Source organism: Manis javanica, chromosome 8, assembly GCF_040802235.1.
Source record: "Manis javanica isolate MJ-LG chromosome 8, MJ_LKY, whole genome shotgun sequence".
NCBI classification, from domain to species: Eukaryota; Metazoa; Chordata; class Mammalia; order Pholidota; family Manidae; genus Manis; species Manis javanica.
Genome location: NC_133163.1, coordinates 8553125 through 8579445, shown reverse-complemented (window position 1 = coordinate 8579445; position 26321 = coordinate 8553125). Strand labels below are relative to the sequence as shown.

Sequence of the window (26321 nt, the reverse complement as noted above, 5' to 3'; positions counted from 1 at the left end):
AGCCATGGTTACAGAATGAGGAAATGATAGCCTCTTCAACAACAGGTGTTGGCAAAACTGGACAGCTGTAAGAGAATGAAACTGGATTACTGTCTAACACCATGTACAAAAGTAAACTCAAAATGGATAAAAAACCTGAATGTAAGTCATGAAACCATAAAACTCTCAGAAGAAAACATAAGCAAAATCTTGTGAATATAAACATGAGCAGTTTTTTCCTGAACAGATCTCCTCATGCAAGGGAAACAAAAGCAAAAATGAACAAATGGGACTACATCAAACTAAAAAACTTCTGTACAGCAAAAGACATCACCAGCAGAAAAGACATCCTACAGTACGGGAGAATATATTCATAAATGACATATGCAATAAGGGGTGAACATCCAAAATATATAAAGAGCTCACGTGCCTCAACACCTAAAAAGCAAATAACCCAATTTAAATATGGGTGGAGGATCTGAACAGACACTTCTCCAAAGAAGAAATTCAGATGGCCAATAGGTACATGAAAAGATGCTCCACAAGGCTAATCACCAGGGAAATGCAAATTAAAACCACAATGAGATATTACCTCACACCAGTTGGGATGGCCAGCATCCAAAAGACTAGGTACAACAAATGCTGGCAAGGATGTGGAGAAAGGGGAGCCCTCCTACACTGCTGGTGGGAATGTAAATTAGTTCAACCATTGTGGAGAGCAATATGGAGGTTCCTCAAAAAACTAAAAATAGAAATACCATTTGATCCATTAGCTCCACTCCTAGGAATTTACCTGAGGAAAACAAGATCACAGATTCAAAAAGATATATGCACCCCTATGTTTATCGTGGCACTATTTACAATAGCCAAGATATGGAAACAACCTAAGTATCCATCAGTAGATGAACAGATAAAGAAGATGTGGTACATATAGACAATGGAATACTATTCAGCCATAAGTAGAAAACAAATCCTACCATTTATAACAACATGGATGGAACTAGAGGGTATTATGCTCAGTGAAATAAGCCAGGCAGAGAAAGACAAGTACCAAATGATTTCCCTCATTTGTGGAGTATAATAAAGCTAAACTGAAGGAACAAAACAGCAGCAGACTCACAGACTCCAAGGAGGGACTAGCGGTTACCAAAGGGGAGGGGTGGGAGGTGGGTGGGGAGGGAGGGAGAAGGGGATTAAGGGGCATTATAATTAGCACACACAATATAGTTAGGTCATGGGGAAGGCAATACAGCATAGAGAAGACAAGTAATGACTCCATAGCATCTTACTACATATATAGCTATCTTACTATATTATAGCAAATGGATAATGACTGCAATGGGGTGTGGAGGGGGGACTTGATAATATGGGTGAATGTTGAAACCACAATGTTGCTCATGTAAAACCTTCATAAGATTGTATATCAATGATACCTTAATAAAAAAAAATAGCTGTGTAGTAGAGAAGATAACTACAGAACATTCAATTTAGACAAAAGGCTAAAGAGAATATTTTATTGGATTAAATAGAGAAAATTCTGAGAACATACAGTAGGAACACATTTAATAATGAGAAACAAAGCTTCTGTAGCATTTTTTATCTTTCTTATAACTGTGTAACATTAAAATACTCGTGATTGCTAAACTTTATAAAGCTGAATATAAAAATGTGTTTGTCAAACCAAAGTGGTAAAACTTTACATGTGACTTGTGAATCTCCACCACCTGTCTAACCTCAGAAATCCCTTAGGGGACATGGGCACTGTCCACTGTGACAGTCTCAGTGAAGGGCACAGCACAAAGTAACTTCTGGCTCCCTAGGGAAATCAGGGGACCTTGTCCTAACCCAGAACCTAGCCATCACTTTGACAAGGTGTTAACAAGAGTATCATTACTACCCTGCACAGCAGGCAAAATCACGAAAAATCACAGTAGGGAGGAAATGCAGTACTTAAGAACTAAAAAAAAAAGAGGTGCTATTTTTGAAACAAGACAATATCCAATTGAGTGAAACTGTGCATACAATGAAGAAAATGCTCACAGTTTATACATCTGCCCACATCATCTTCGTCTCTCCTCCTCCAGCTGGGCTCCCTAACCCACAAATAACAAACAGGTAGCAGTTTATTACAGTGATTAACACCACCAAGTCAGGAGACAACAGAGGTAAATTCAAACCTCAGCCCCATCAGTTAGCTGTGTGACCCCAGACCCGCCCTTTGCTTAGGGAACTGTCCTGGGACCATGTCAGAGTTAAATGCAATGATGCTCCTATGAGCTCGGCACAGCTCAGAGATATGAAGTGCTCATTAAATAATTCCTAAGCAACTACTACCTGCACCACAACTAGCTGGCTATCACAGGATGGGATTAAATAAAGCAGGGGTTGGCAAACTCTCCAAAAAGGGCCAGAAGGTGAATGCTTGGTGGCAACAGCCTCTGTCCTCTACTTTTCTTTTTACACTCCTTTGGAATTGTAAAAGTCATCCGTAGCTAGAGGCATCAGACAAAAACAGGCATGGCCAGGTCTGACTCTCAGCTACAGTCTGCCAATCTCTGGCCCAACCAATGAGCCCATCTGTGACACACGTGCGATGTCAGCCCTCCCAACTCCGAGTTAGTAACATGGAGGGAAAAAGAAGTATTTATCACCATGTCGGAAGCTCTATTTAAAATGCTTTTACTGTTCAGATTCAGTCTCATCAAGCAACCTACCACCTCAATCCACACTGAGTGTTTTCACCCTCCCCTCCTTCATTCTCATTTTGACAGTTTTAGAGAAAGAGAAGCAAACATAAACCCAAGTACCCAGGCTCCACACTCAGCCCCACTGCTGACTGGCCAGGGAACACCGGGGAAGTCACTCCTGCAGAGCGTTCCCTCACTAGCAGTAGGAATACAACCTACCTTTACGGGTCACCATACTCTTAGCACAAAGCAAGCACACAACACTTCTTTGACAGGAATACAGGTCAAATCAGGTAGGCAGTTTGTGAATTGGAAAGTGCTACACAGCCAAGTGTTGTTACATCCTGCTGTCAACTCCCCCTGCTACACCCTGAACCCCAAGGTCACTTTTACAAACCTGATATCTAAAATGCCTACTGATAACGGGTCCACTCCTGACATCAAGAGCAACAGGGAGACTGGCAATTACCTCTCTTCATTCTCTCAACTACATCTCTTTTTTAGAAAGAGGCCCAGTGGTCTTGTTTTTATTTACCCACTAATACATTCCTTACAAGCGCTGCCTCAGTGGTCTCCCCCTCTTGGGACCACAGAGGCTACTTTCATCAGGTAAAAGACTGTGCACAGCACTTTTGCCTGTCAGAATATGATGGGGAAAAATGCCTTTAATGAAATCGTAATACACCAACCATAAGTTAAACAACCTCAAACTTCATGTCATATAAAAACAACATCAAAAAAGATTAAGACAGGGAATGCCCCTGCCAACACGCATAAAGGACCAGTTTCACTGCTGCAAGTAAACTGTGAGTTGGCAATGCTTCATAAAGGTCAGAGTTAAATAGTTACAAATCACCAATTCCACCTTTAACTTCATGCACCTGTGAACAAAGGAACATTTGTAGGAACATCCCTATAGCAGTGTTTTAGTGGGAGAAATGGAAACTGTCCACCTACAAGGAAATAAATAAATTATGCTATATTCATACAATGAAATACTATGAAACAGTTTAAAATAGATCTACATAAATCAACACAAATAGATCTTGAAAGACACAAATTACAGAATGACACATGTAACATGATACCATTTATGTTAGCTTAAAATATAAATAGTATGTTTTGCTTACGAATGCATATACTTATCTAATAAAACTAAAAACATGTACAGGAAAAATATGTATCATCTTCAGGATACTGAAGTCATGGGAATGGGATCAGGTCAGTGATTCCCCTTAAAATCTGTATTTTTTTATACAAATCTGAGATAAATAAAACAAAGTACAAATGTGTTGAGTCCAGCTGGTGAGCACATGGAGTCGCTTCCATCATTCCCTGCTTGCTCCTGTAACGGAACCTGTCTCCCACCAGGCCACTTCTCTTCTCGTGAGCCTTCGGGGCCCCAGCGCAGCCTATTCTCTTGCCTTATGCAGACATCGGCACTCGCTGTCGGTAGCAGCCCCAAACCCCCTCCCAGAGTTCTTCGGGAAAAGCCCAACCACCGTGAGAGCCAGGCAACACGCCAGTGGGCCCTGGCTGGTCCACACAAGTCCTCACTTACCTCTTTCACAACACTGTAGGCCTTGGCCATCCCTTCCCTCAGGTCTACTGGCTGGTGGGCTAACCGGTGATGGGGAAATCTTTTCATCTTCTTGGGCTCCACAGAAAGGGTACCAGGAGACACCATGTCATAAGCAGTCTCTGCTGCTGCCTGGATCATTTTGCCAGAAAGTAAGAAATGAGTCAGAACAAAGTCTGGAGCATTATGCACACTTCCTCTGGGAGTAAGGAAGACCAGAGGAGCTCCCGCACCCTAACACAGGCACTTCGGCAGTGTGTGAGCTCTGTACAAGAAGAATTTATCACTTCTCTAACAAGAACACTAAACTGTAGAGTCAAAACTAACATCTGGATTGACCTGATTTAGTACCCCCTCTGAGAACATTTTTCATCTTCCAGGTTAGACAACAATGCAGTCTACAAACAACCAATAGCCAACTGGAACTTGATACTGAGTGGAACAAACCTCTACTTTGTTTGGCCTACCATGCTTTCTTTACATTGTGATCTGTTCATGTAATTATGGTGAAATAAATCCACAGCTTAACGGTTATGATTTATGGAAAATAGGCAGACGAATTTGGCACTGTAGCCCATGCTTTACTGTACTACTTAACACTGGACGGCTAAGCAATAAAAAAAAAAAGCATGCTTATTGAATTATTACAAATAAAAAATCTATTCTCAACATTTGGTATTTTTCCACAGTACCATTTAAAAAACAAAATAACCAAATTGTTTTCCAATGGCTCTTCCTCTTTGTACAGATGAAGGCAGGGTACGGAAATAGACCTGTATGGTTTGAACCATCCTGTTGGTGAGCTCTAGAGCGGCCATCGCCGTTGAGGTGCCGAAGGAGGCGGCGCCTCTCTGAAATCCTCTGACGATGCGGCCATCCTTCCGGTACTGCTCTATGGGTAGCCAGACCAAGTCCTTCAGGCCTTGCACTACAACAGTCAAGGGCACAGCGATCAGCAGGAGTGCTAGAGCTCAGATCCCCGCTCTCACTGTAACTAAGCCTGGCGTTTTTAACCCCTAAAAAGAGAGGCAGACTTGGATTGTAGGATGACTGCACATGTAGGTGTTCTAGAAAGATGGTCCTCACGTAGATGCTCAAAGAAATCCTGAACCCCAAAAGGGTTAATGATCACTGATCAGGCAAAAAAAAAAATGATTTTTTGATTAAAAAAGAAAACTCACCTAATTGTACTAGTGAATGCATAGGCCCAACACCTCCCAGGATTCCAGGTAGCTGGTTCTTCTTAATGTCAGTAAGCCATTCGGTGATTGCATATGAGAATAATTTGTCAACACCTAACAAACTAGAGTAAAAGACTATTAGTATATAGGAAAGAAAGAAATTCATAGGTGGAAATAAGTTTGGGGGATTTTTTTTACTTAAAACAAAAGTTATAAATTACAAGGACAGAGTATTGTAGATGTTCAATCTGAATAAAACACATCTATATGTACACATACATACACAATCCAGTGGTAATGTCAGTAATTCTCACAAGGCTCTGATAGTATGTATATATGTTTCCCACTCTTCTCATTTCTTAACTACTAAAGCTCTCATCTAGGATTAACTCAATGTCCATAAATTGCCACATAGTTCTTGGCTACTATGAACATTACCACACAGACTTCCAGTCTTTTCACTAAATAAAATGAATTGTAACCTTAGGAAGTTACAAAAAAATGTCGTAACTATAGCTATTTTTGAGAAATACTACTTGGTTCAAACTTTGTACTTCTGGTATCTCAGAATAAAAATTAACCCCTAATCAGTAAGGAGCCTCTAAAAATTAACTTTCTGTAGATAACACCCTAAAACAAATTTTGTATGCTTGCTAAGAACACTCAGCTTTTAATTTGTTGTAAACCATCTGCAGTAACTACACCTGAAAGCCTCCTATAGAAAGTCTTACCCATGCCGATAAAAAAGCCTCTTCAGCTTTAGTTCAGAGCAGTTTAGCTGGGCCAGACCAATCAAAATGCCAGCTAAGGTACCCTTTGAAATTAAAAAAAGACCAGATTAATCTGTGACTTGAGAGATTCAACATTTAAAATAGTTGCTATTTGGGAAAATCAAAGCAATATTCACTAATGAAGCTAAAACACTTAAAAGTATTTACAGCAAAAAAAAAAAATACATATTTTACAATATTTATGACCCAATTTATATCAAACTGTAGTCATAGGTTCTTAAGAAGATATTTACTTTACTTTAAAAATGGAATTAAATCTTAAAATCTTGCACTTCATTTCAAACATATATAAAAACTAAAAAAAGTTTTTAAAAAACTGAGCCCATGAGAAAAAGAAATGAGATAATTTTGTAGAGTATATTTAATACAAAGTTTCCAAACCTGATCCATTGATACGTGTTTGCCATGATAATCAAGTCGAATAGGAACTTCTGATGTGAATCTAAACTCTCTGAAGATAAAGAAAGGAGGGTAGTCATTTATTGCAAAGTAACGAGTAACTAAAATTAGATATAAATTAGCTTATTTAACTGGAGAATAAAGTAAAACCATGGAATAAATAATGACTATTTCAATACCTAAATAAAAAGTGTCTTTTAGCTCTACCTTTTCTTAGGGCAGTATAACAACTAAATCGATGTTTGTCATCCCAGAAACTGTATTTACTATTATTGAAATTTTCTCACAAAAACCTTTACCTAGCTTATTATATAATGTTTATCTTAGAAAGATTTATTCTGTCAGATATTCTCAATTCAAACAGAGAACAAATAAAAGCATGCTTCAAGATTGGGCCAAAAATTACAATCACTGCCAATAATTGGAAAGAAAAGAGGTAAAGTATATTAGTCATGAAGCAGCAGCGAGAGCCAGAAAACCTAGACATGGAATTCCAGTTTTGTCAGTTAATATGGATGCAATCATGGGCAAATAACCTGAACCCTCTGAACCTAAATGTCTTTGTCAGTAGATTTTACAAACGCCATACACCCTAAGAACATTGAGCATTCTTCAAATTAATGCTTAAACATAGGATATCAACACACAAATACTGAAAACTGTCTAATGCAATCATTATTACACACTGATAGTACAGATCAAACAAAAAGTGCTGGCTTCCAAATTGGAACTTGAAACACTTTTTCCTACAGAATTAATGTCTGTGATTATATCCTAAACTATCCCACAGAAGTCCACTAACTACAGCAAAATTGTAAAGCTGTATCTATGTGAATCACTACAAGAAGCCTGGGGCCCCAGGTCATCCCTCATCTTCCAAAAACTCATCTCCATTTGCCTCTCTGGGCAACAGCCCTCAGCACCTGCATCTTCCTTTTTCATTCTTTCTTTTCTCCATGACACGTGATAGGACAAATCACTATTTTAATTAACTGTAACCTTATAGGGAATTTTCTCTCCTGTTCACTGTACCTAGAACAAAACCTAGCATGTGCATAGTATGTGCTCCATAAATATTTGTGGAGTGAATAAATGGGAGTGGGTGAGGCTATTAGGCTATCACTCGGAAAATGCTGGATCTGCAATAAGACCTGGTTTGAGTCCTGGCTCAGCAACTGACTGTGTGGTCTTGAGCAAGACAAGTCACTTCTCTGGGCATTCACTTCCTCACCTATAAAGTGAGTAATCTGGACAATCTCACTGATCACCACCCCAGGATCCTGTATCCTGTAGGAGCTTCTGAGAGTAGAAACAGAAATTTATATGCTATTTTAAATAGTCCATTGAAAAAAGTAAATATTTACCTAAGTAAGGCTACACATGCTGACTAAAAAGTGTAAAATTCCTTGCTTTCGGGACAGAATTGTTAACTATTCAATATCTTTTATACTGGTTATACGGTGTTTATAAGAAACAAATTGGTAGTTTTTGTGTAATTTTTATAAAGTGAGAACTCAAATTATTACCTAGGATGCATAATTCTTTGGCATAAAAAGTTTTTAAAAATAAAAAGATCAATGTGGGAAAATAAAAAAATTATGGTGGAGAGGTCTAGAAGCACCACAGATCATCTATCCCAGTATCTTTCCAATTCTCATATTCTGGTTATTTTCTATTTCTTCAGTACACAAGATACTTAAACATGTGAACCCTTTAAAACAGTTATACTGCCCGCTTTGGGCAATACCTAAAGACTGACCTTATAACTTAGAGGGAAAGAGAACTGGAGGACCAGTGATGTCAGCAGGGGGGCAGGGAGGAGGGAGTATAGAAAACCAGGGAAGGGAGCGAACGGCCCCTCACATCCCAGTGGCTTTGATCTTCCTTCTTTCTCCTTCCAGCAGCTAAGACTCCATCCCCATCACCATGAGCAGGCCGGGAAAAGAAAGGAAGGAAGAATGGATGGGTCTGGAAACAGGGCAACCAGCCAGCAGGTAGAAGGCAGCATCACAGCAGACAGCAGTGCACAGGGACCTGGGTTTCCTGAAGCTGCCAACTCAGCCAGGAGGCTCCGGGTCAGGAAAGACACGACAGTGCTGGGGAAGGGTGGGCAGAGAAAACCAGACAGAAACTTCCCACGAGGGAAAAGTGGGGAATGCCAAAGCTGAGAAGTGTACAGGAAAAGGATATCATGTTTGACGAGGTACAGAGAAGCCAGGATAGTGAGTGGGAAGAGAGGGCCAGGAGGAGGAATAAAGAAGCAGGAGAAAAAGGGGCCTCCTGCCACAGAAGCAGAAGAGATGAGTCCTGATCCAGGTGACTGTGCGATTGAGGGTGCAGGTCAGGTGGGGCCCCACGTGAATAGATACACCAGATTATTGTGTGGTATGCAAAGAAAAGCTGATACAACCTCATGATTACCAGCACATGAACACAGTAAAGAAAAATCTTCAAAACTCCAAAATAACTTCATCTGTTATCAAAATTAAGTGATTTACCTAAAAAAAACGGGCTGATCACTAAATGACAGTTCTTCAGCTGAGAAGTCTTTCTCTCCCTCCCCGTTAACCACTTCCACTGAATTGGCACTATCATTTGGTGGAGGTCGCTTTGGCCCAGGGAGAGAAATAACCAGATTTGGCTCCTCTGAGGTGCTTAAATGCCTCGGCAAACTGCAGGTGACATCAGCTCCTGGAGACTTTGTAACTGAAAATGCAACACACACATTTGAAAAATCAGGTATGCTTCTTAAGAACAAATATTCAAATCAATCTAGACTCAAGTTGTTTTGCTACCTTTCATTTAATAAATATAATTACTCTCACAGAGAAAATTGACTTTCACCTTTTAAATTACCACTTTTATATAAACTACATTTGCATAATTTAACAAAAATAAACACAGAACACATTCATATAAATGAGACCAAATATTTTAAGTACATTCTCATAAAGGCTTTGTAATAGTCATAACCAAGCCAAGTACTTGATATAAACTTTTCAAACTGTACATATTTAATACCTTCTGGATCTGGAGCCATTAGAAGCTCTACTTCTGTGGAAAGACTTGTGAAGAAATCCTTCAGGAAGAACAAAGCATCCTAAAATTAAGAGATTTAATTATAACTAAATGGAAGGGGGAAAGGTACATGTATTTCTAAAACTATAAAACAAAGTATCTTAAAGTCTTCTAGCTCACTCATTATTCACATACTACCATTTGAGTCCTTACCCTGTGCCAAGGCACTGTTCCTATTCTTAGTCTCTCTTTCACACACACACACACTTCCTGGTTAATTCTCACAACTCTGAGATAATTTATAGGTATGAAAACAAAGATATATGAGAAGTGAAAAACTACAGCCATTTCAAAAATCAAGGTACACTTTAGTTCCTTTAGAAACAGAGCTTCTCATTCTTACTCAGCATTAGTTCCCGCTGTAAACTGGCAGTGGCGATAGGACCTATGTGACAATAGGAGTCAGCATGTGCTGGATACTGACATGTGTCTTACTGTCTTATTTCTGCTTTTACCACTAAATTATATTGCCTTAATACATTTTCTTCATGGGACATGATACTCAAAATAAAAATTAAAAATAACTAAAATCACCCATTGAGTGTGATTCTTCTGAAATTACATAATTACAGACAAAGAATATGTCTGTGCCTTGATGTTGTATAGATAAGCTATATTTGCCTGTTATTAGTAGCTTCACTTTGCCTACCTCAAACTGACAAATCACTTTGGAGAATATGAAAATTAAATACCTATTCTTTGTCTTCCCTTACATTTAAAAATTAATATAAAACATTAATACTGTACCAAAATGCAATGTGAGGGTGAATCACAGGGTCACAATATTTGGAAGCACATCAGAAGTCTAGCAATTCCAAAGGATCTTATTGACTACTAATCACTCTTAACAGAAGTGTACATGAGGGACTTTGGGAAGATATTTTTCTAGGTAACATGGTGTATGGGAGGCTAAGCGAAGGGACTGAGAACAAGCAGGTAGCTTCAATTGTACTGGAAATACTCTGATTCTGAATAGGAGAGTGGGTTCATGAATTGTTCATTGTATTATTATGCTTCACACACATTTATGTATATATTTCATATATTACACTATACACATTTATAATGTGTTACTATATAGATGTGAGTGTATATCAAATATTACATGTTAACAAAGTTAATAATATTAAAATTAATTATTTGGCCACTAGGTGGTAATGTTTTAATGGTATAAATATTTTGACTCCATGACTGTCTTCAAAAAATACACAGAGAAAATTCCAGGTATAAATATGCTCAGATAAAAAGGGAAACTAAAGAGACAGTGGTTTTTGCCCAATTTTACTACAAACGCACAAAAGAAAAAGAGATGCTATTATCAGCTTTTCAAAGTGTTCTCAGAATTTTTGATTTTGGTATTTATGAGAAACTCTTTACAACTCAGTAAGACAAACAACCTAATTTTAAAACTAGCAAGACAAACTCCTCACAAAAGAATAAACAAACGGTGAATAAGCACATGAAAAGATGCTCAGCATCATTACTCACCAGGGAGACCCAAATTAAAGACACAATGAACACCAGGTAAAATAGCTAAAACTCAAAAGTTTGATACCAAGTTTGGTCAGAGCATGAAACACCCAGAAATTCTGTTTATAATACCCAGAAAAATGAGAACATATAAAAAGACTTGTATACAAATTTCAAATTTCATAACAGCTTTATTCACTAGAGCCAAAAACAAGAGAATAACCCAAATGTAAATCAATAAGTAAACAGATAAACAAATCATGGCCTATCCACAGTGAAATACTTCTCAGCAATAAAACTGAATGGACTGCTGATACATGCTCACAGCCATAATCTTGAGTACAGGAAACCAGACACAATTCCATTTACATGAAGGTGTAGAACAGGAAAAGTTAATCTATGTTGACGGAAATGAGACTGGTGATTCCTTTGGGGTGCTGAAGGCTGACTACACAAAAGGACATACATAGAGTCTGGATTAAAGATGGCGGTGTGAGAGGACAGACAGAGGCTTCCTCCTAAAACTTAAATTAGAAAATTTAATTGGCGCAACTAATCCTGAGAGCAACAGGAAAGAGGACGCTTCAGACTGCACACACCTGGAGAAAAGAGACCTCAGCGAACGGGGTAACGTACCAGAGCTGTGGCTCCACGAGACCCGAGCCCTTCCCCCACCCCAGCTCACTGGCAGGAGGAAGACAAATGGAGCAGGGAGGGAGTGGAAGGCCTGGGACAGCTGAATACCTAGCTCGGGAGATCTGCGCTGGGAGCACAAACCTACAATTCAGGTGATTTCATGAGACTCGCATGACTATCAGGTTGGAAAGTTCATACAGGAAGAGTTCCTAGGGAGACTGGGATTCTGGCCACTAGTGGAAAGCAGGGATCCATATCCAGCTGCTCTGGGACAAAAACTTATACCTGTGTGCCCGGCCTACTGGCTCAGGCAGTGGAGACAGGCACAGCAGCCAGGAGGCGGGGAACAGCTCTTTCCTACCCCCAGTACCGCTCCCCACCACTCCCCTGCGACCCCCAACATTGCCTCAGGGGCTGAGCAGCTCCAGAATAGAGCTTCTGGACACTAGAGGGCGCCATATACAAACATGAAACGCCAAAGGAACTTGTCCAGAGTAAAATTGTTAATACAACTCCCGAGAAAGATTTAAATGATATGGACCTCGTGACTCTTCCTGAAAGGGAGTTCAAAATAAAAATAATCAACATCCTAATGGAGGTACGGAAAGACATCCAAGAACTCAGGAATGAATTCAGGTCAGAGATCCAATCGTTAAAGAATATGATGGAGGGTATTAAAAGCAGGTTGGATACAGTGGAGGAGACAATAAATGAAACAGAAACTAGAGAACAGGAATACAAAGAAGCTGAGGCACAGAGAGAAAAAAGGATCTCTAAAAATGAAAAAATATTGAGAGAACTGTGTGACCAATCCAAGCGGAACAATATTTGCATTATAGGGGTACCAGAAGAAGAAGAGAGAGAAAAAGGGATAGAAAGTGTCTTTGAGGAGGTAGCTGCTGAAAACTTCCCCAGTCTGGGGAAGGAGATAGTCTCTCAGGCCATGGAGATACACAGATCCCCCAACACAAGGGAACCAAGGAAGACAACAGCAAGACACATAGTAATTAAAATGGGAAAGATCAAGGATAAGGACAGACTGTTAAAAGCAGCCAGAGGCAGAAATAAGATCACATACAAAGGAAAGCCCATCAGGCTAACATCAGACTTCTCAGCAGAAACCTTAGAGGCCAGAAGGGAGTGACATGATGTATTTAATGCCATGAAGCAGAAGGGCCTGGAACCAAGATTACTTTATCCGGCAAGATTATCATTTAAATTTGAAGGGGGGATTAAACAATTTCCAGATAAGCAAAAGCTGAGAGTTTACCTCCCACAAACCATCTCTGCAGTCTATTTTGGAGGGACTTCTATAGATGGAAGTGTTTTTAGGGTTGAATAGCTGTCACCAGAGGTAGTAAAATCATGGTAGGGAGGGTGGAGCAGCTGATCGCGAGGCAAATGCAAAATTAAATTGACTATTCCCAAAGCCAATCAAGGGATAGAGAAAAAGTATAGAATCTGATACTTAATATATAAAGAATGAAGGAGGAAGAAAAAGGAGGAGAAATAGAAAAGAACCTTTAGATTGCATTTGTAACAGCATACTAAGTGAGTTAAGTTAGACTCTTAGATAATAAGGAAAGTAACCTGGAACCTTTGGTAACCACGAATCTAAAGCCTGAAATGGCAATAAGTACATACCTATCGATAATCACCCTAAATGTAAATAGACTGAATGCACCAATCAAAAGACATAGAGTCACTGAATGGATAAAAAAAACAAGACCCATCTATATGCTGCTTACAAGAGACTCTCACCTCAAATCCAAAGACACGCACAGACTAAAAGTCAAGGGATGGAAAAAGATATTTCATGCAAACAATAGAGAGAAAAAAGCAGGTGTTGCAGTACTAGTACCAGACAAAATAGACTTCAAAACAAAGAAAGTAATAAGAGATAAAGAAGGACACTACATAATGATAAAGGGCTCAGTCCAACAAGAGGATATAACCATTCTAAATATATATGCACCCAACACAGGAGCACCAGCATATGTGAAACAAATACTTACAGAACTAAAGGAGGAAATAGACTGCAATGCGTTCATTTTAGGAGACTTCAACACACCATTCACTCCAAAGGACAGATCCACCAGACAGAAAATAAGTAAGGACACAGAGGCACTGAACAACACACTAGAACAGATGGACCTAATAGACATCTATAGAACTCTGTACCCAAAAGCAACAGGATACACATTCTTCTCAAGTGCACATGGAACATTCTCCAGAATAGACCACATACTAGGCCACAAAAAGAGCCTCAGTAAATTAAAAAAGATTGAAATCCTACCAACCAACTGTTCAGACCACAAAGGTATAAAACTAGAAATAAATTGTACCAAGAAAGCAAAAAGGCTCACAAACACATGGAGGCTTAACAACATACTTCTAAATAGTCAATGGATCAATGACCAAATTAAAATGGAGATCCAGCAATATATGGAAATAAATGACAACAACAACACAAAGCCCCAACTTCTGTGGGACGCAGTGAAAGCAGTCTTAAGAGGAAAGTATATAGCTATCCAGGCATATTTAAAGAAGGAAGAACAATCCCAAATGAATAGTCTAATGTCACAATTACCAAAACTGGAAAAAGAAGAACAAATGAGGCCCACGGTCAGCAGACGGAGGGACATAATAAAGATCAGAGAAGAAATAAACAAAATTGAGAAGAATAAAACAATAGAAAAAAAATCAATGAAACCAAGAGCTGGTTCTTTGAGAAAATAAATAAAATAGATAAGCCTCTAGCCAGACTTATTAAGAGAAAAAGAGAATCAACACACATCAACATAATCAGAAATGAGAAAGGAAACATCACAACGGACCCAACAGAAATACAAAGGATTATTAGAGACTACTATGAAAATCTATATGTTAAGAAGCTGGAAAACCTAGAAGAAATGGACAACTTCCTAGAAAAATACAACCTTCCAAGACTGACCAAGGAAGAAACACAAAATCTAAACAAACCAATTACCAGCAAAGAAATTGAAGTGGTAATCAAAAAACTACCCAAGAACAAAACCCCTGGGCCAGATGGATTTACCGCGGAATTTTATCAGACATACAGGGAAGACATAATACCCATTCTCCTTAAAGTTTTCCAAAAAATAGAAGAGGAGGGAATACTCCCAAACTCATTCTATGAAGCCAACATCACCCTAATACCAAAACCAGGCAAAGACCCCACCAAAAAAGAAAATTACAAACCAATATCCCTGATGAATGTAGATGCAAAAATACTCAATAAAATATTAGCAAACTGAATTCAAAAATATATCAAAAGGATCATACACCACGACCAAGTGGGATTCATCCCAGGGATGCAAGGATGGTACAACATTCGAAAATCCATCAACATCATCCACCACATCAACAAAAAGAAAGACAAAAACCACATGATCATCTCCATAGATGCTGAAAAAGCATTTGACAAAATTCAACATCCATTCATGATAAAAACTCTCAGCAAAATGGGTATAGAGGGCAAGTACCTCAACATAATAAAGGCCATATACGATAAACCCACAGGCAACATCATACTTAACAGCGAGAAGCTGAAAGCTTTTCCTCTGAGATCGGGAACTAGACAGGGATGCCCACTCTCCCCACTGTTATTCAGCATAGTACTGGAGGTCCTAGCCACAGCAATTAGACAAAACAAAGAAATACAAGTAATCCAGATTGGTAAAGAAGAAGTTAAACTGTCACTATTTGCAGATGACATGATATTGTACATAAAAAACCCTAAAGACTCCACTCCAAAACTACTAGAACTGATATTGGAATACAGCAAAGTTGCAGGATACAAAATTAATACACAGAAATCTGTGACTTTCCTATACACTAACAATGAGCCAATAGAAAGAGAAATCAGGAAAACAATTCCATTCACAATTGCATCAAAAAGAATAAAATACCTAGGAATAAACCTAACCAAAGAAGTGAAAGACCTATACCCTGAAAACTATAAGACACTCTTAAGAGAAATTAAAGAGGACACTAACAAATGGAAACTCATCCCATGCTCCTGGCTAGGAAGAATTAATATCATCAAAATGGCCATCCTGCCCACAGCAATATACAGATTTGATGCAATCCCTATCAAATTACCAACAACATTCTTCAACAAACTGGAACAAATAGTTCAAAAATTCATATGGAAACACCAAAGACCCCGAATAGCTAAAGCAATCCTGAGAAGGAAGAATAAAGTGGGGAGGATCTCACTCCCCAACTTCAAGCTCTACTACAAAGCCATAGTAATCAAGACAATTTGGTACTGGCACAAGAACAGAGCCACAGACCAGTGGAACAGATTAGAGACTCCAGACATTAACCCAAACATATACGGTCAATTAATATTCAGTAAAGGAGCCATGGACATACAATGGGGAAATGACAGTCTCTTCAACAGATGGTGCTGGCAGAACTGGACAGCTACATGTAAGAGAATGAAACTGGATCACTGTCTAACCCCATACACAAAAGTAAATTCAAAAATGGATCAAAGACCTGAATGTAAGTCATGAAACCATAAAACTCTTAGAAAAAGCATAGGCAAAAATCTCTTGGATGTGAACATTAGTGACTTCTTCATGAATATATCTCCCCGGGCAAGGAAAACAAAAGCAAAAATGAACAGGTGGGACTATTTCAAGCTGAAAAGCTTCTGTACAGCAAAGGACACCACCAATAGAACAAAAAGGTACCCTACAGTATGGGAGAATATTTTCGTAAATGACAGATCTGATAAAGGCTTGACATCCAAAATATATAAAGAGTTCACGCTCCTCAACAAACATAAAGCAAATAATCTAATTAAAAAATGGGCAGAGGAGCTGAACAGTTCTCCAAAGAAGAAATTCAGATGGCCAACAGACACATGAAAAGATGCTACACATCGCTAGTTATCAGAGAAATGCAAATTAAAACCACACTGAGATATCACCTCACACTAGTAAGGATGGCCACCATCCAAAAGACAAACAACAACAAATGTTGGCGAGGTTGCAGAGAAAGGGGAACCCTCCTACACTGCTGGTGAGAATGTAAATTAGTTTAACCATTGTGGAAAGCAATATGGACCTTCCTCAAAATGCTCAAAATAGACTTACCATTTGACCCAGGAATTCCACTTCTAGGAATTTACCCTAAGGATGCAGCACTCCAGTTTGAAAAAGACAGATGCACCCCTATGTGTATCACAGCACTATTTACAATAGCCAAGAAATGGAAGCAACCTAAGTGTCCATCAGTAGATGAATGGATAAAGAAGATGTGGTATGTATACATAATGGAATATTATTCAGCCATAAGAAGAAAACAAATCCTACCGTTTGCAACAACATGGATGGAGCTAGAGGGTATTATGCTCAGTGAAATAAGCCAAGCGGAGAAAGACAAATACCAAATGATTTCACTCATCTGTGGAGTATAAGAACAAAAGAAAAACTGAAGGAACAAAACAGCAGCTGAATCACAGAACCCAAGAATGGACTAACAGTTACCAAAGGGAAAGAGACTGGGGAGAATGGGAGGGTAGAGAGGGAAAAGGGCGGGGAAGAAGAAAGGGGGTATTATGATTAGCATGTATAATGTAGGGGGTGGGGGAAAGGGGAGGGCTTTGCAACACAGAGAAGACAAGTAGTGGTTCTACAACATCTTACTATGCTGCTGGACAGTGACTGTAATGGGGTTTGTGGGGGGGGGACTTGGGGTAGGGGAGAGCCTAGTTAACATGTTCTTCATAAAAATAAAAATAAATAAATAAATAAATGTAAAAAAAAGTGCATAAAACATTCTACACTTCAACTGGGAAAGTTACTCAAGTGAGTTTGTCAAGCTCAAATTGTATAGCTAAAACTATGCATTTATTACATGCAAATTATACCTCAATATAATCAATTTTTTAAAATTTCAAAAAATGTGCTTTATTATTTATGCTAAACTTTGACTCAGTTATGTCCAGCTTTAAGGTCCTATAGTAAAGGATATGAAACATGCATATTGCAACACTACAATATGACATAAAGTGTCAAGTGAAGTACTTTTAATGTCATAGACAATGAAGTAACAATGCTAAAGAACCACAAATGTGCAGACTCTTCACACTCATTTCCATCCTCAGCTGAGCACAAACTTGTGCTCACAACCTCAATCGGGCTCTCAATGCCTTCACAAAAAGCTCAACTTGGCTAACCTCACTGCATTTTTTAGGACTCAGCTCAAGTGTCACCTCCTCCAGAAAGCCTTTCCTTATCACCCCTCACTCTTCCAAACTCCCAGCCTGGCTCAGGAGCCCTCTTCTTGGGGGACATATATCCTATGCCTATCTTCATCACTTGTACTCACCAAAGGGTGTTAAAACCATCTGTTTCATGGTGGTACCCCCACTATACAGAGATCTTTGAGGATGGAGAAGTTTACTCATCTTTGTATCCCACTACAAGAGTCAGGAAAGCTGGGATCTCAAGCTGCCTCATTACATGACCCCCATCATTCACTTGTCCCCCAGATGGAAGTCACTCCATCTGCTTGGTTTCCCACCTACCACAGGCCCACTGAGCTTCAGAAACAATACACTGATTTCAATGCCAATGCAGATTTTAAACCATGAGAAAACAATGTGTGGTGTTTACAGCTCCTGCCTATGACCCAGTAAAGATAAAGTCAGAGATAACGTATGGTAAGAAAAATGTTACTCAAAGCTTTATCATTCATAAACTGATTTGTTTTCAAATGAAAAAATGGAGAACACAAATATTTGGTCTTCTATTCACATGACTGTTTGCTATCTCAAAATAAGGTACATGTCTATCTCAGAAGACGCAAACTAGAAAGGACTTTCGTGCAGCAATATGCCTCATTAAGATGCACATGTCTGCAGCACAGCTTTGTTCTAGGTTCCGTATTTTGGGGAATTATCTCCCATTCCTCCTTAGTTCAGCTGTAACATTTATTTCCCTGTTTTCTCTAAGATTAATATTCCCACATTTAAAAATCATAATGCTTTATAGTTCTAAAGAAGAAATTAAGCTCAATATTAAAGAAAAAAGTCTATTAAAGAAAATTGAACTAAGTCTGGTGAAGTCATGTCAAAAAGATGTATCTTGCTCAAATTCTTGCTCCTATGAGTGATTCCCGCAGATCAAGTTTCCCATAAATTTGTCATCATATTCTTCCTATGCCAATGTATGGATAAAATAAATTAAAATACAGGTAGCCAAAAATATTCTTCTCACAATGAGAAAATATAAATCTAAAGTACTCATTGGCAAGGCTGACCCAGCTCAGAAGCTACAAATATTAATGTATAGTGGTGCTAAATTTCTGTGCTTCGGCATGCACTTTCTCTGAGATACGCCACACTTTGCTTACAATATAAATATTATTTAAGCTTATTCCTGAAATAGCTATTACTTTAAATAACAAATCAATACTATTTAATCAATGTTATTTAAGCAAATAATACCACCTCACATATACTTATACTCTACTTCCAAACTTGAGTTCACACCAACATAAGGTATAACAGGAGGGTTTTATTATTTCAAAAGCAGATTATTTTAACAACTTCAATTACTTTCTTCAGTTGTTATGTGCTACAGTTAATGACAGTTAACATTTTTGATCCATAACATTGTGTTCCAGGCACCAAGCTAAGTACTACATACACTAGTTTCATTTAAACCTCATTTAAAAAAAAAAAAAGATGCTACATGTATTACTGTTACTTCCATTTACCAGTGAAGATACTGAGGCTTGGCAAAGTTAAGCAACTTACCCAAAAGCCACACAACTAGGAAAAGAGAACTGAGACTGAAACCTAGGTGTGACTCCAAATCCACACTCCTCACCTCTACACCTGCACTACTATAAAGCACCATATTGTCACATGCTTGAATATAAAGTTTATAGAATAGGTACCAACTACGCTTTAAATAGCTCTCTGGGTCAAGGCAAAACCCAGAATAATTTGATGGGATGCTTACTAGAATATGGGAAAGTGGATTTATGTCTTTTTATAAATCTCTGATGTTTATGATGTGGTTAGGTGCCAATTTATAAAACTGTCCTTTTGTCCAGGGCAGAAGTAATTCTCCTCCAGGTACAATTCTTACCTGTTTCAATCCCAGATGTCAGGGACTCCTCTAACACTCGAAGATACCTGCATGTCTGCATACATTAGGAGTACGTACGTAGGGATTAGAGAGAATGAGAAGCAGGAATGGAATGCTATGTCACACAATGAACAGGAGACTGGAGAATAATAGCTAATAATGTTTACTCACCAGTAGTTCAGATTCCAAACACCTAATAAATTCGCCCTGCTCTTTACTAGCAGAAGTCTGCTTTAATTATGCAACTTCCATGAAAGTTTCAGAATAAACATCATAATTCTACTAAATTAAATCTCTCATTCCGCACGTGGGATATATAACCACAGTTTCATGAATCACACCTGCAATACAAACCTGGTCAATATTGAGGCGAAGTGGCATTAGAGATACTCTCAAGCAGCATTCCTGTGGCGACCTGCCAGACTCTGGGCGCACATGTAATGCTTTAACTGTCAACTGCAAAATAAGAAAAAATACTTTTTCTCCAATGACATTATGACCTGTTTTCATTAAAAAAGGAAAAACAAAAAATGAAGAGAAGGAAATATCCCATTTCTATCCCTTATATTAAAACAGAAATTGTAATTGTTTACCCTCTTTCCTTAGGAGCCCGAATCAAACTTTTATGAGTCACACATCCCTCAAGAATCTGATGAAAGATATAGATTCTCTTTAGGGGTAAAAATGCAAATGACAATACTGTACTTGCAGTCTCAAAGGAGTCTGCTGAGCCCCTAAAGTGAATTCACAGACCCATATCCAAAACCAGCTTCTACGACATTTCACAAGTCCTGAGCTTGTCATTTCTATTCTACTAAAATTTTAAAGTGCTAGAAATCTGGAACAGTTCCAGCAATATTAAATATTTTGTGTGGATCACTAGGGACTTCTGGTTTTCCTCCGGTACCGATATACTGGCAATCATGGTTAGGGGGCCCTAGAAGCGATGTACAAAATAACTTTTAAAACATAAACCTTTAAGCACCATATTTAAAAGGGATTTTCATATTAAAATAAGAAAAAATATCCAGTAATTTTCCCTAATCAAAATATTTTGCAATTGGACATAATAAAAAATTTTTCCAAAACTAATGTAACAAAAAAAAGAAGTTTTAAATCTTACCATGTTGGAATGAGCTTTTCGAGGCATTTCTTTACTGCAGTACAGGTACAAAAACTTATTCATCTGCGATGTCGCCAGACGATCTCGGATTTCAAGATCCTGCACGACGAACACCTGTCGGGAGACTGGGCGCTCTGAGAGGCTGGGATCGCATTCAGGCTTGCGCGGGGGATAGACTTCGTGCTGAAACTTCACCTTCACAGACATGGAGGAGGAACAATCTTTATATTATTTAAATCAGATTTTCTCTTTAAAATACAAAATACCACTCATCATTTTTTTTGAATTCTCAGCTTTCCATTCCAGTTTTGGAGAAAAGTAACATCCCTTCATTTGTTCGCTAGTTTATTGGTGGATCTACACTATATCCTACCAGTGTGACTGATATTTCTCATTTGACCTTGGTAAATTCCCTAACTTCTTCAAGCAAAACCCTCAAAAGAATAAGACATAAAATTATCATTTTGCATACCTATGAAATTGCTTGAAAATGAATGAGTGGAGACAGGTTCCAAATGGGGGCAAGGATACAATATATGAAATTGTCATCACTATGGTATTTCTGTGTTAAGCACCCTAATATATGATATTTGGCACAATCCCAGACAAGCTAACAGAATTAAATGTATGTAAAGTGTGGATAAAGTGAAGGTTCCTATGGCAAGGATTCTCACCTAGCCCTAGTTGGCTAGCTCACTACACATGTGTGGGCAATACATCATTATTGACTCTATATAGAGAGCTCCACCCAGTGCTCTAGGTGACACCGTGGCACAGCTGCAAGGCTGCAAGAGGGCAGAGATGAGACTGGAGTGGTGGCAGCGCCGAGGACAGAGACTGAGATGGCTGCGGGGAGAGAGGCCCAAAGGCAGAGATGGGCTTGCTGCATGCAGACTCGCTCTGAGGGGACAAGATTCTAGTGACTGACCTGCCACTGTGGGAATTAAGTTAGGTATAAACCCTTTCACCCCAAGAATATGCCACTGTCACTTCTTTGGTTTCATTGAATCCATTGTGAACTTGTCTAGGGATGAAACCCATTGGCAAGACATAAGGTCATTGGTGGCCTGCCCCTACCTGTCTCTAGACCTTCACAAAGGACCTGACTTAAGTGCAAACCAACCTCAAGCACGTCCAGATAATTACTCAAGGGCAGTGGTTCCCCAGGTGTGGTCCTGGGATAAGTAATATCAGAATCACTTGGGAACTCATTAAAAATGCAAATTCATGGACCATCCCTCAGACCTACTGAATCACGAGCTCTGGAGCCCAGCAACCTGTCACAACAATCCCTGATGCTTGCTCAATTCTGAGAGACCCTGCTCTAGGGGTAGCCTGGGAAAACAAAACAAAAGCCTTCAATCTTCTCAGAACGTTTAGGAAAGAAAAAGAGGTAAAGTTTTATACAAGACCCTTGCACCTTTCCAATCTGAAGGGGTGGGATTTACAGCTCAAGACTACAGGGCAGGGGCATAACCAAAGAACCCCACTAATGCTCCTACTTCAGTAGTTTGTTCCTTTCAAAATGCCACCTTACCTTGCTTAACTGTATTTCCATTAAAAAGTCATGGTTTCTTCCTTTTCCCCCGCATACCATATTACGTCCATGTCTCGTGGGTGTGTGAGAAGGTGAACTGTGGGGACTACTATAAACAAAAAAAAATGTTTTTTGTTAAAGGAATATTCAAAGAAAGGCAGTGGATGAGGTCAGGAAAAGTAACAAGGTGAAAAGAGAAGATAACATGTCAGAACTATTAAAACAGTGCCACAAATTTTACTACTATAAATCAAAACCAGATTTTTTATACTTTGGAGACATTGAGAATATCAATTTTATTATTGCCATTATGGTCATCATCTGCTTGCTAAATATTTATAATTACAGAAAAACTTAACTATGATGTTGATGCTCATATCACAAAACAGACTTAGAAACAGACCGCTTATAAGTTCCTTATTACTTCAGAAATCCATTATAATCATAAGAGTACAAGTTCTAGAAATCCCAATTAATAGAGAAAAAGAATTATAGTAAAGTTGTGAGCTTTTAAAACTCCCCTGTAAGTAGTAAAAGGCACTACACTGCTGCACCAAAGGTTACCACTCCAGGAAGCCTTTTCCGACCTTCTCCACCACAGCGAGAATGTTTACCTCCACAGACCTGCCTCATCTCTGCCTCGTTCTCTTCCAGCACCACCAAATGACACATTCATTGACAAACACTTCCGGTCCTCGCCGCTGCACCTGATGCCCTGCTGGGTCCTGTAGACTGAGGACCTGCCTGGTCCCTGCCTCCCCCGGCACACACTTCACCTCATTGCCTTCATTGCTGTCTCTCCCTTTTGAACGGAGGGACATGGTCTCGGTCTTACTCATCTCAGTGAAAGTGCCTCTAACAGGCTCTGGCACTCGGTAAGAACTCGAAAAATTGTGCTGAATGGAAATCACTTAGGTCACAGTATTTCCATAAATATACAAACACTGCAAATGAGTTTACAAATGGAAAACTTGAACATTCAATTACATAAGTCTTAATACTACTTTATTAGCAATTCTTAAGAAGACACATTCTACGTACTTTTTTTAAATGAAAAGAATATATTGGCCTGCCAAATAAACTTAAGTAGAAATTAACTTACATGTAACTTTTAGCTGGAGAAGTAGGAGGAGCTGTTCCAAAATCCTTTCCTCCATAAAGATGCCAAACAAGAGACACTTCTTTAACTACATACCGAATCACAGGGACAGGAAAGTGCAGTGGGGCTTTGCTCGTAGCTGTTCTCTTAAGGGGCAGACTAAAATAATTGTCTCTTATCACAATTGTGTCCTCAACCATTATTTTTACAACTGGTTCTTCTTCCTTCTCCTAAAATAAAGAAACAGGTAACACTCACTGTCTTATCTCAGTAGAGACCACTGGGGATGCTGTGTGTCTCAAGGGGATTTCTTGATTGCCCATTCTTTTCAATAATTTCAATATATAAAATGGGGTAAGTATTGACATTAATCATCACACAGGATATTCTGCATTATTAACCATAAAATGGGCTCTTTCTGTTCTATGTAAATCACTCCATAAGGATGTTTTATAGTCTACAATTTGGCTTTTACTATTTGACAATAAAAAGGCACAAATTTTGTGTGTGTCTGTATGTGTGTGTGGTCCTCTGATTCAAAGTCAACACTGCATTTCAAATCTGACATACTTCAACATTCTCCAACCAATTACGACATTCCTAATAATGAGCTTATACTGAATTTGATTGCTTTATTTTTTAATTTCCCAGAACTTAGTAAAATAAATGCAGTCACCAACTAAAACTTTCAGGCAGCTTAATACATATAAACACTAAATGGTGATTCATGGGGCTAAATTGCAGCACCACTGCTTAATAACCATTTTGGTTAATTAACAGTGGATTCATTAAATCTAGACCATGATTTCAAATGTGAGCATGATTCTAAAATGGAAATTATATAATACAGACTAACCATCAGCCCTCACACAAGCCATGTCTTACCTTCCCTGACTCCTGGACTAGTAACTCTGTGCAGCACCCCTTTCTGCCACTTGAGCTCACCACCCTGAAGAGTTATCTTACTACACACAACATCTGCAGGTCAATGACTTATGGCGGAAATTTGGTAAGTACAGAGCATTCTTCTCTGAGAGATGTGTCATAGAAGTAGTAAAGTATAACTGACATTTATAAAGCATCAATACTAAATCACAAAATGAAGTAATTCTGAAGTATAAAGAGCTAGCAAGAGCTAAAGAATCTTTTTTAGGTGCCCTTTGGTCAATTCAATTTGTAACACTATCTTAAGGCCTCAATTATGTTATTAATTTATTACCTGAGTGGTTGCTCTTGGGGCAAAAAGAATGCAGAAGTCATCATTTTCAGTGGGCACACCTGTCATTGCATCACTGATCAAGTGATGAGTGAATGAAGCATAAGTGGGGCTGGGCTCCTGGGACACATTCCCACTCTCATCAGGAAACAGGAAGAGATCTGAACAACAGGGTTCCTGAATTTGGGATTTTTCTTCCAAACCACCTACATGAAAAGATTGCAACAATCAAGTCTGACACATTTTGAAACAAAATTTAGTAAGCATTTTAGCCACATGGGAGATACACATTATGTTGATACTTTCATTCATTTCTAATAATGCTCTGACAACTAATACAAAGACTAATATGTTTGAAGTTCTCTAAGAAAACAGTGATGGTTTCATAACATTACAGTCTCATCTTTGTTATTTGGCATGAGAAAATCTCAGAAATTCAGCAGCACCTGGTTAGTGTTGACTAGAGTTTTGTTTTAGACAGAATTTCATATTGACAATTCTGTCCTGTGGGTGGAGCTCTGGAAGAATTGTCTTGGACAATACTGCAAAGGGGTTGGGGGAATCTAGAGGCGCCCCATCTCAAGCTACTGGGAATCTCTGCTTGTGGACAGGGTGGGGAGAAACAGTTGCCAAGCAAACCTTTGGCCAGGGAAGTGATTCCAGGCAATAAAAATACTACACCTTGGGGTGCTGGATATACCCAAATGGGACACGTGCTCTCAGGTAGCTAAGTATAAAGTTCACAAAAGACTGAAAGTATGCGAAATCTGTATGCAAACATACATTTTCATATGTTTAGATCACATATTAGATTCACTAATTCTTTCTCCTTTTCAGTCATTCACACCAAACATTGTGATATGAACTGAGAACTCTAAGAAAAATAAAGTGACATTTTAGCCTCAAAAACCTCATAGACTAAATTTTAAATTCTATGGCAGCACTTCGGACTTACTCATCCTTCTCAGTGCCCAGGACCTAGTACAGAATCTTGTATATTGAACCTGCTCAGTAAATGTTCATATTCTTTCCCACATAGGTTAGCTAGTAATATTTTATAACAAATAATGTAATACATAAGAAGCTAAAAGTTTACATCCTTTGTTCTAATTTATTCTAAACTAGAATGGAAGCATTTAATGCTAAACTTTCATAACACCATGAAATAATATTTAAAAATTAAAATTTTGTAACATACAGAAATAGCTATGTTCATCCACTTAGGAAAAAAAATATTTTTTGGACAGAAGCTTCAAAATATTTAGATGCTTCCATGTGGCTTTCAACGATCTAGTTCCACCTTGCTTATCCAACTTAACCATAAAATGCTTTTCAATAAGCAGGGAACTATGTCCGGTAACAGCCCTCACTGCTAATTAATAAGGCTCATGTGTGCCTTTGTGCTTCTGGT

At 38.6% G+C, this 26321-nt stretch overlaps 1 protein-coding gene across 1 annotated transcript in view; it reads right to left on the bottom strand.

Moving 5' to 3' along the window:
- ATG2B (autophagy related 2B) overlaps window positions 1-26321 on the bottom strand; it is a 77235-nt gene that overhangs the window by 6138 nt on the left and 44776 nt on the right. Inside the window, exons 30-41 of the mRNA XM_073241889.1 lie at window positions 24914-25116; window positions 23698-23924; window positions 22596-22704; window positions 21059-21253; window positions 20290-20391; window positions 9638-9716; window positions 9115-9322; window positions 6599-6668; window positions 6158-6240; window positions 5427-5548; window positions 5019-5173; window positions 4228-4377 (exon numbers count right to left, since the gene is read on the bottom strand). Of these exons, the coding sequence (XP_073097990.1) occupies window positions 4228-4377; window positions 5019-5173; window positions 5427-5548; window positions 6158-6240; window positions 6599-6668; window positions 9115-9322; window positions 9638-9716; window positions 20290-20391; window positions 21059-21253; window positions 22596-22704; window positions 23698-23924; window positions 24914-25116 (1703 nt within the window). The remainder of the gene's footprint in view (window positions 1-4227; window positions 4378-5018; window positions 5174-5426; window positions 5549-6157; window positions 6241-6598; window positions 6669-9114; window positions 9323-9637; window positions 9717-20289; window positions 20392-21058; window positions 21254-22595; window positions 22705-23697; window positions 23925-24913; window positions 25117-26321) is intronic.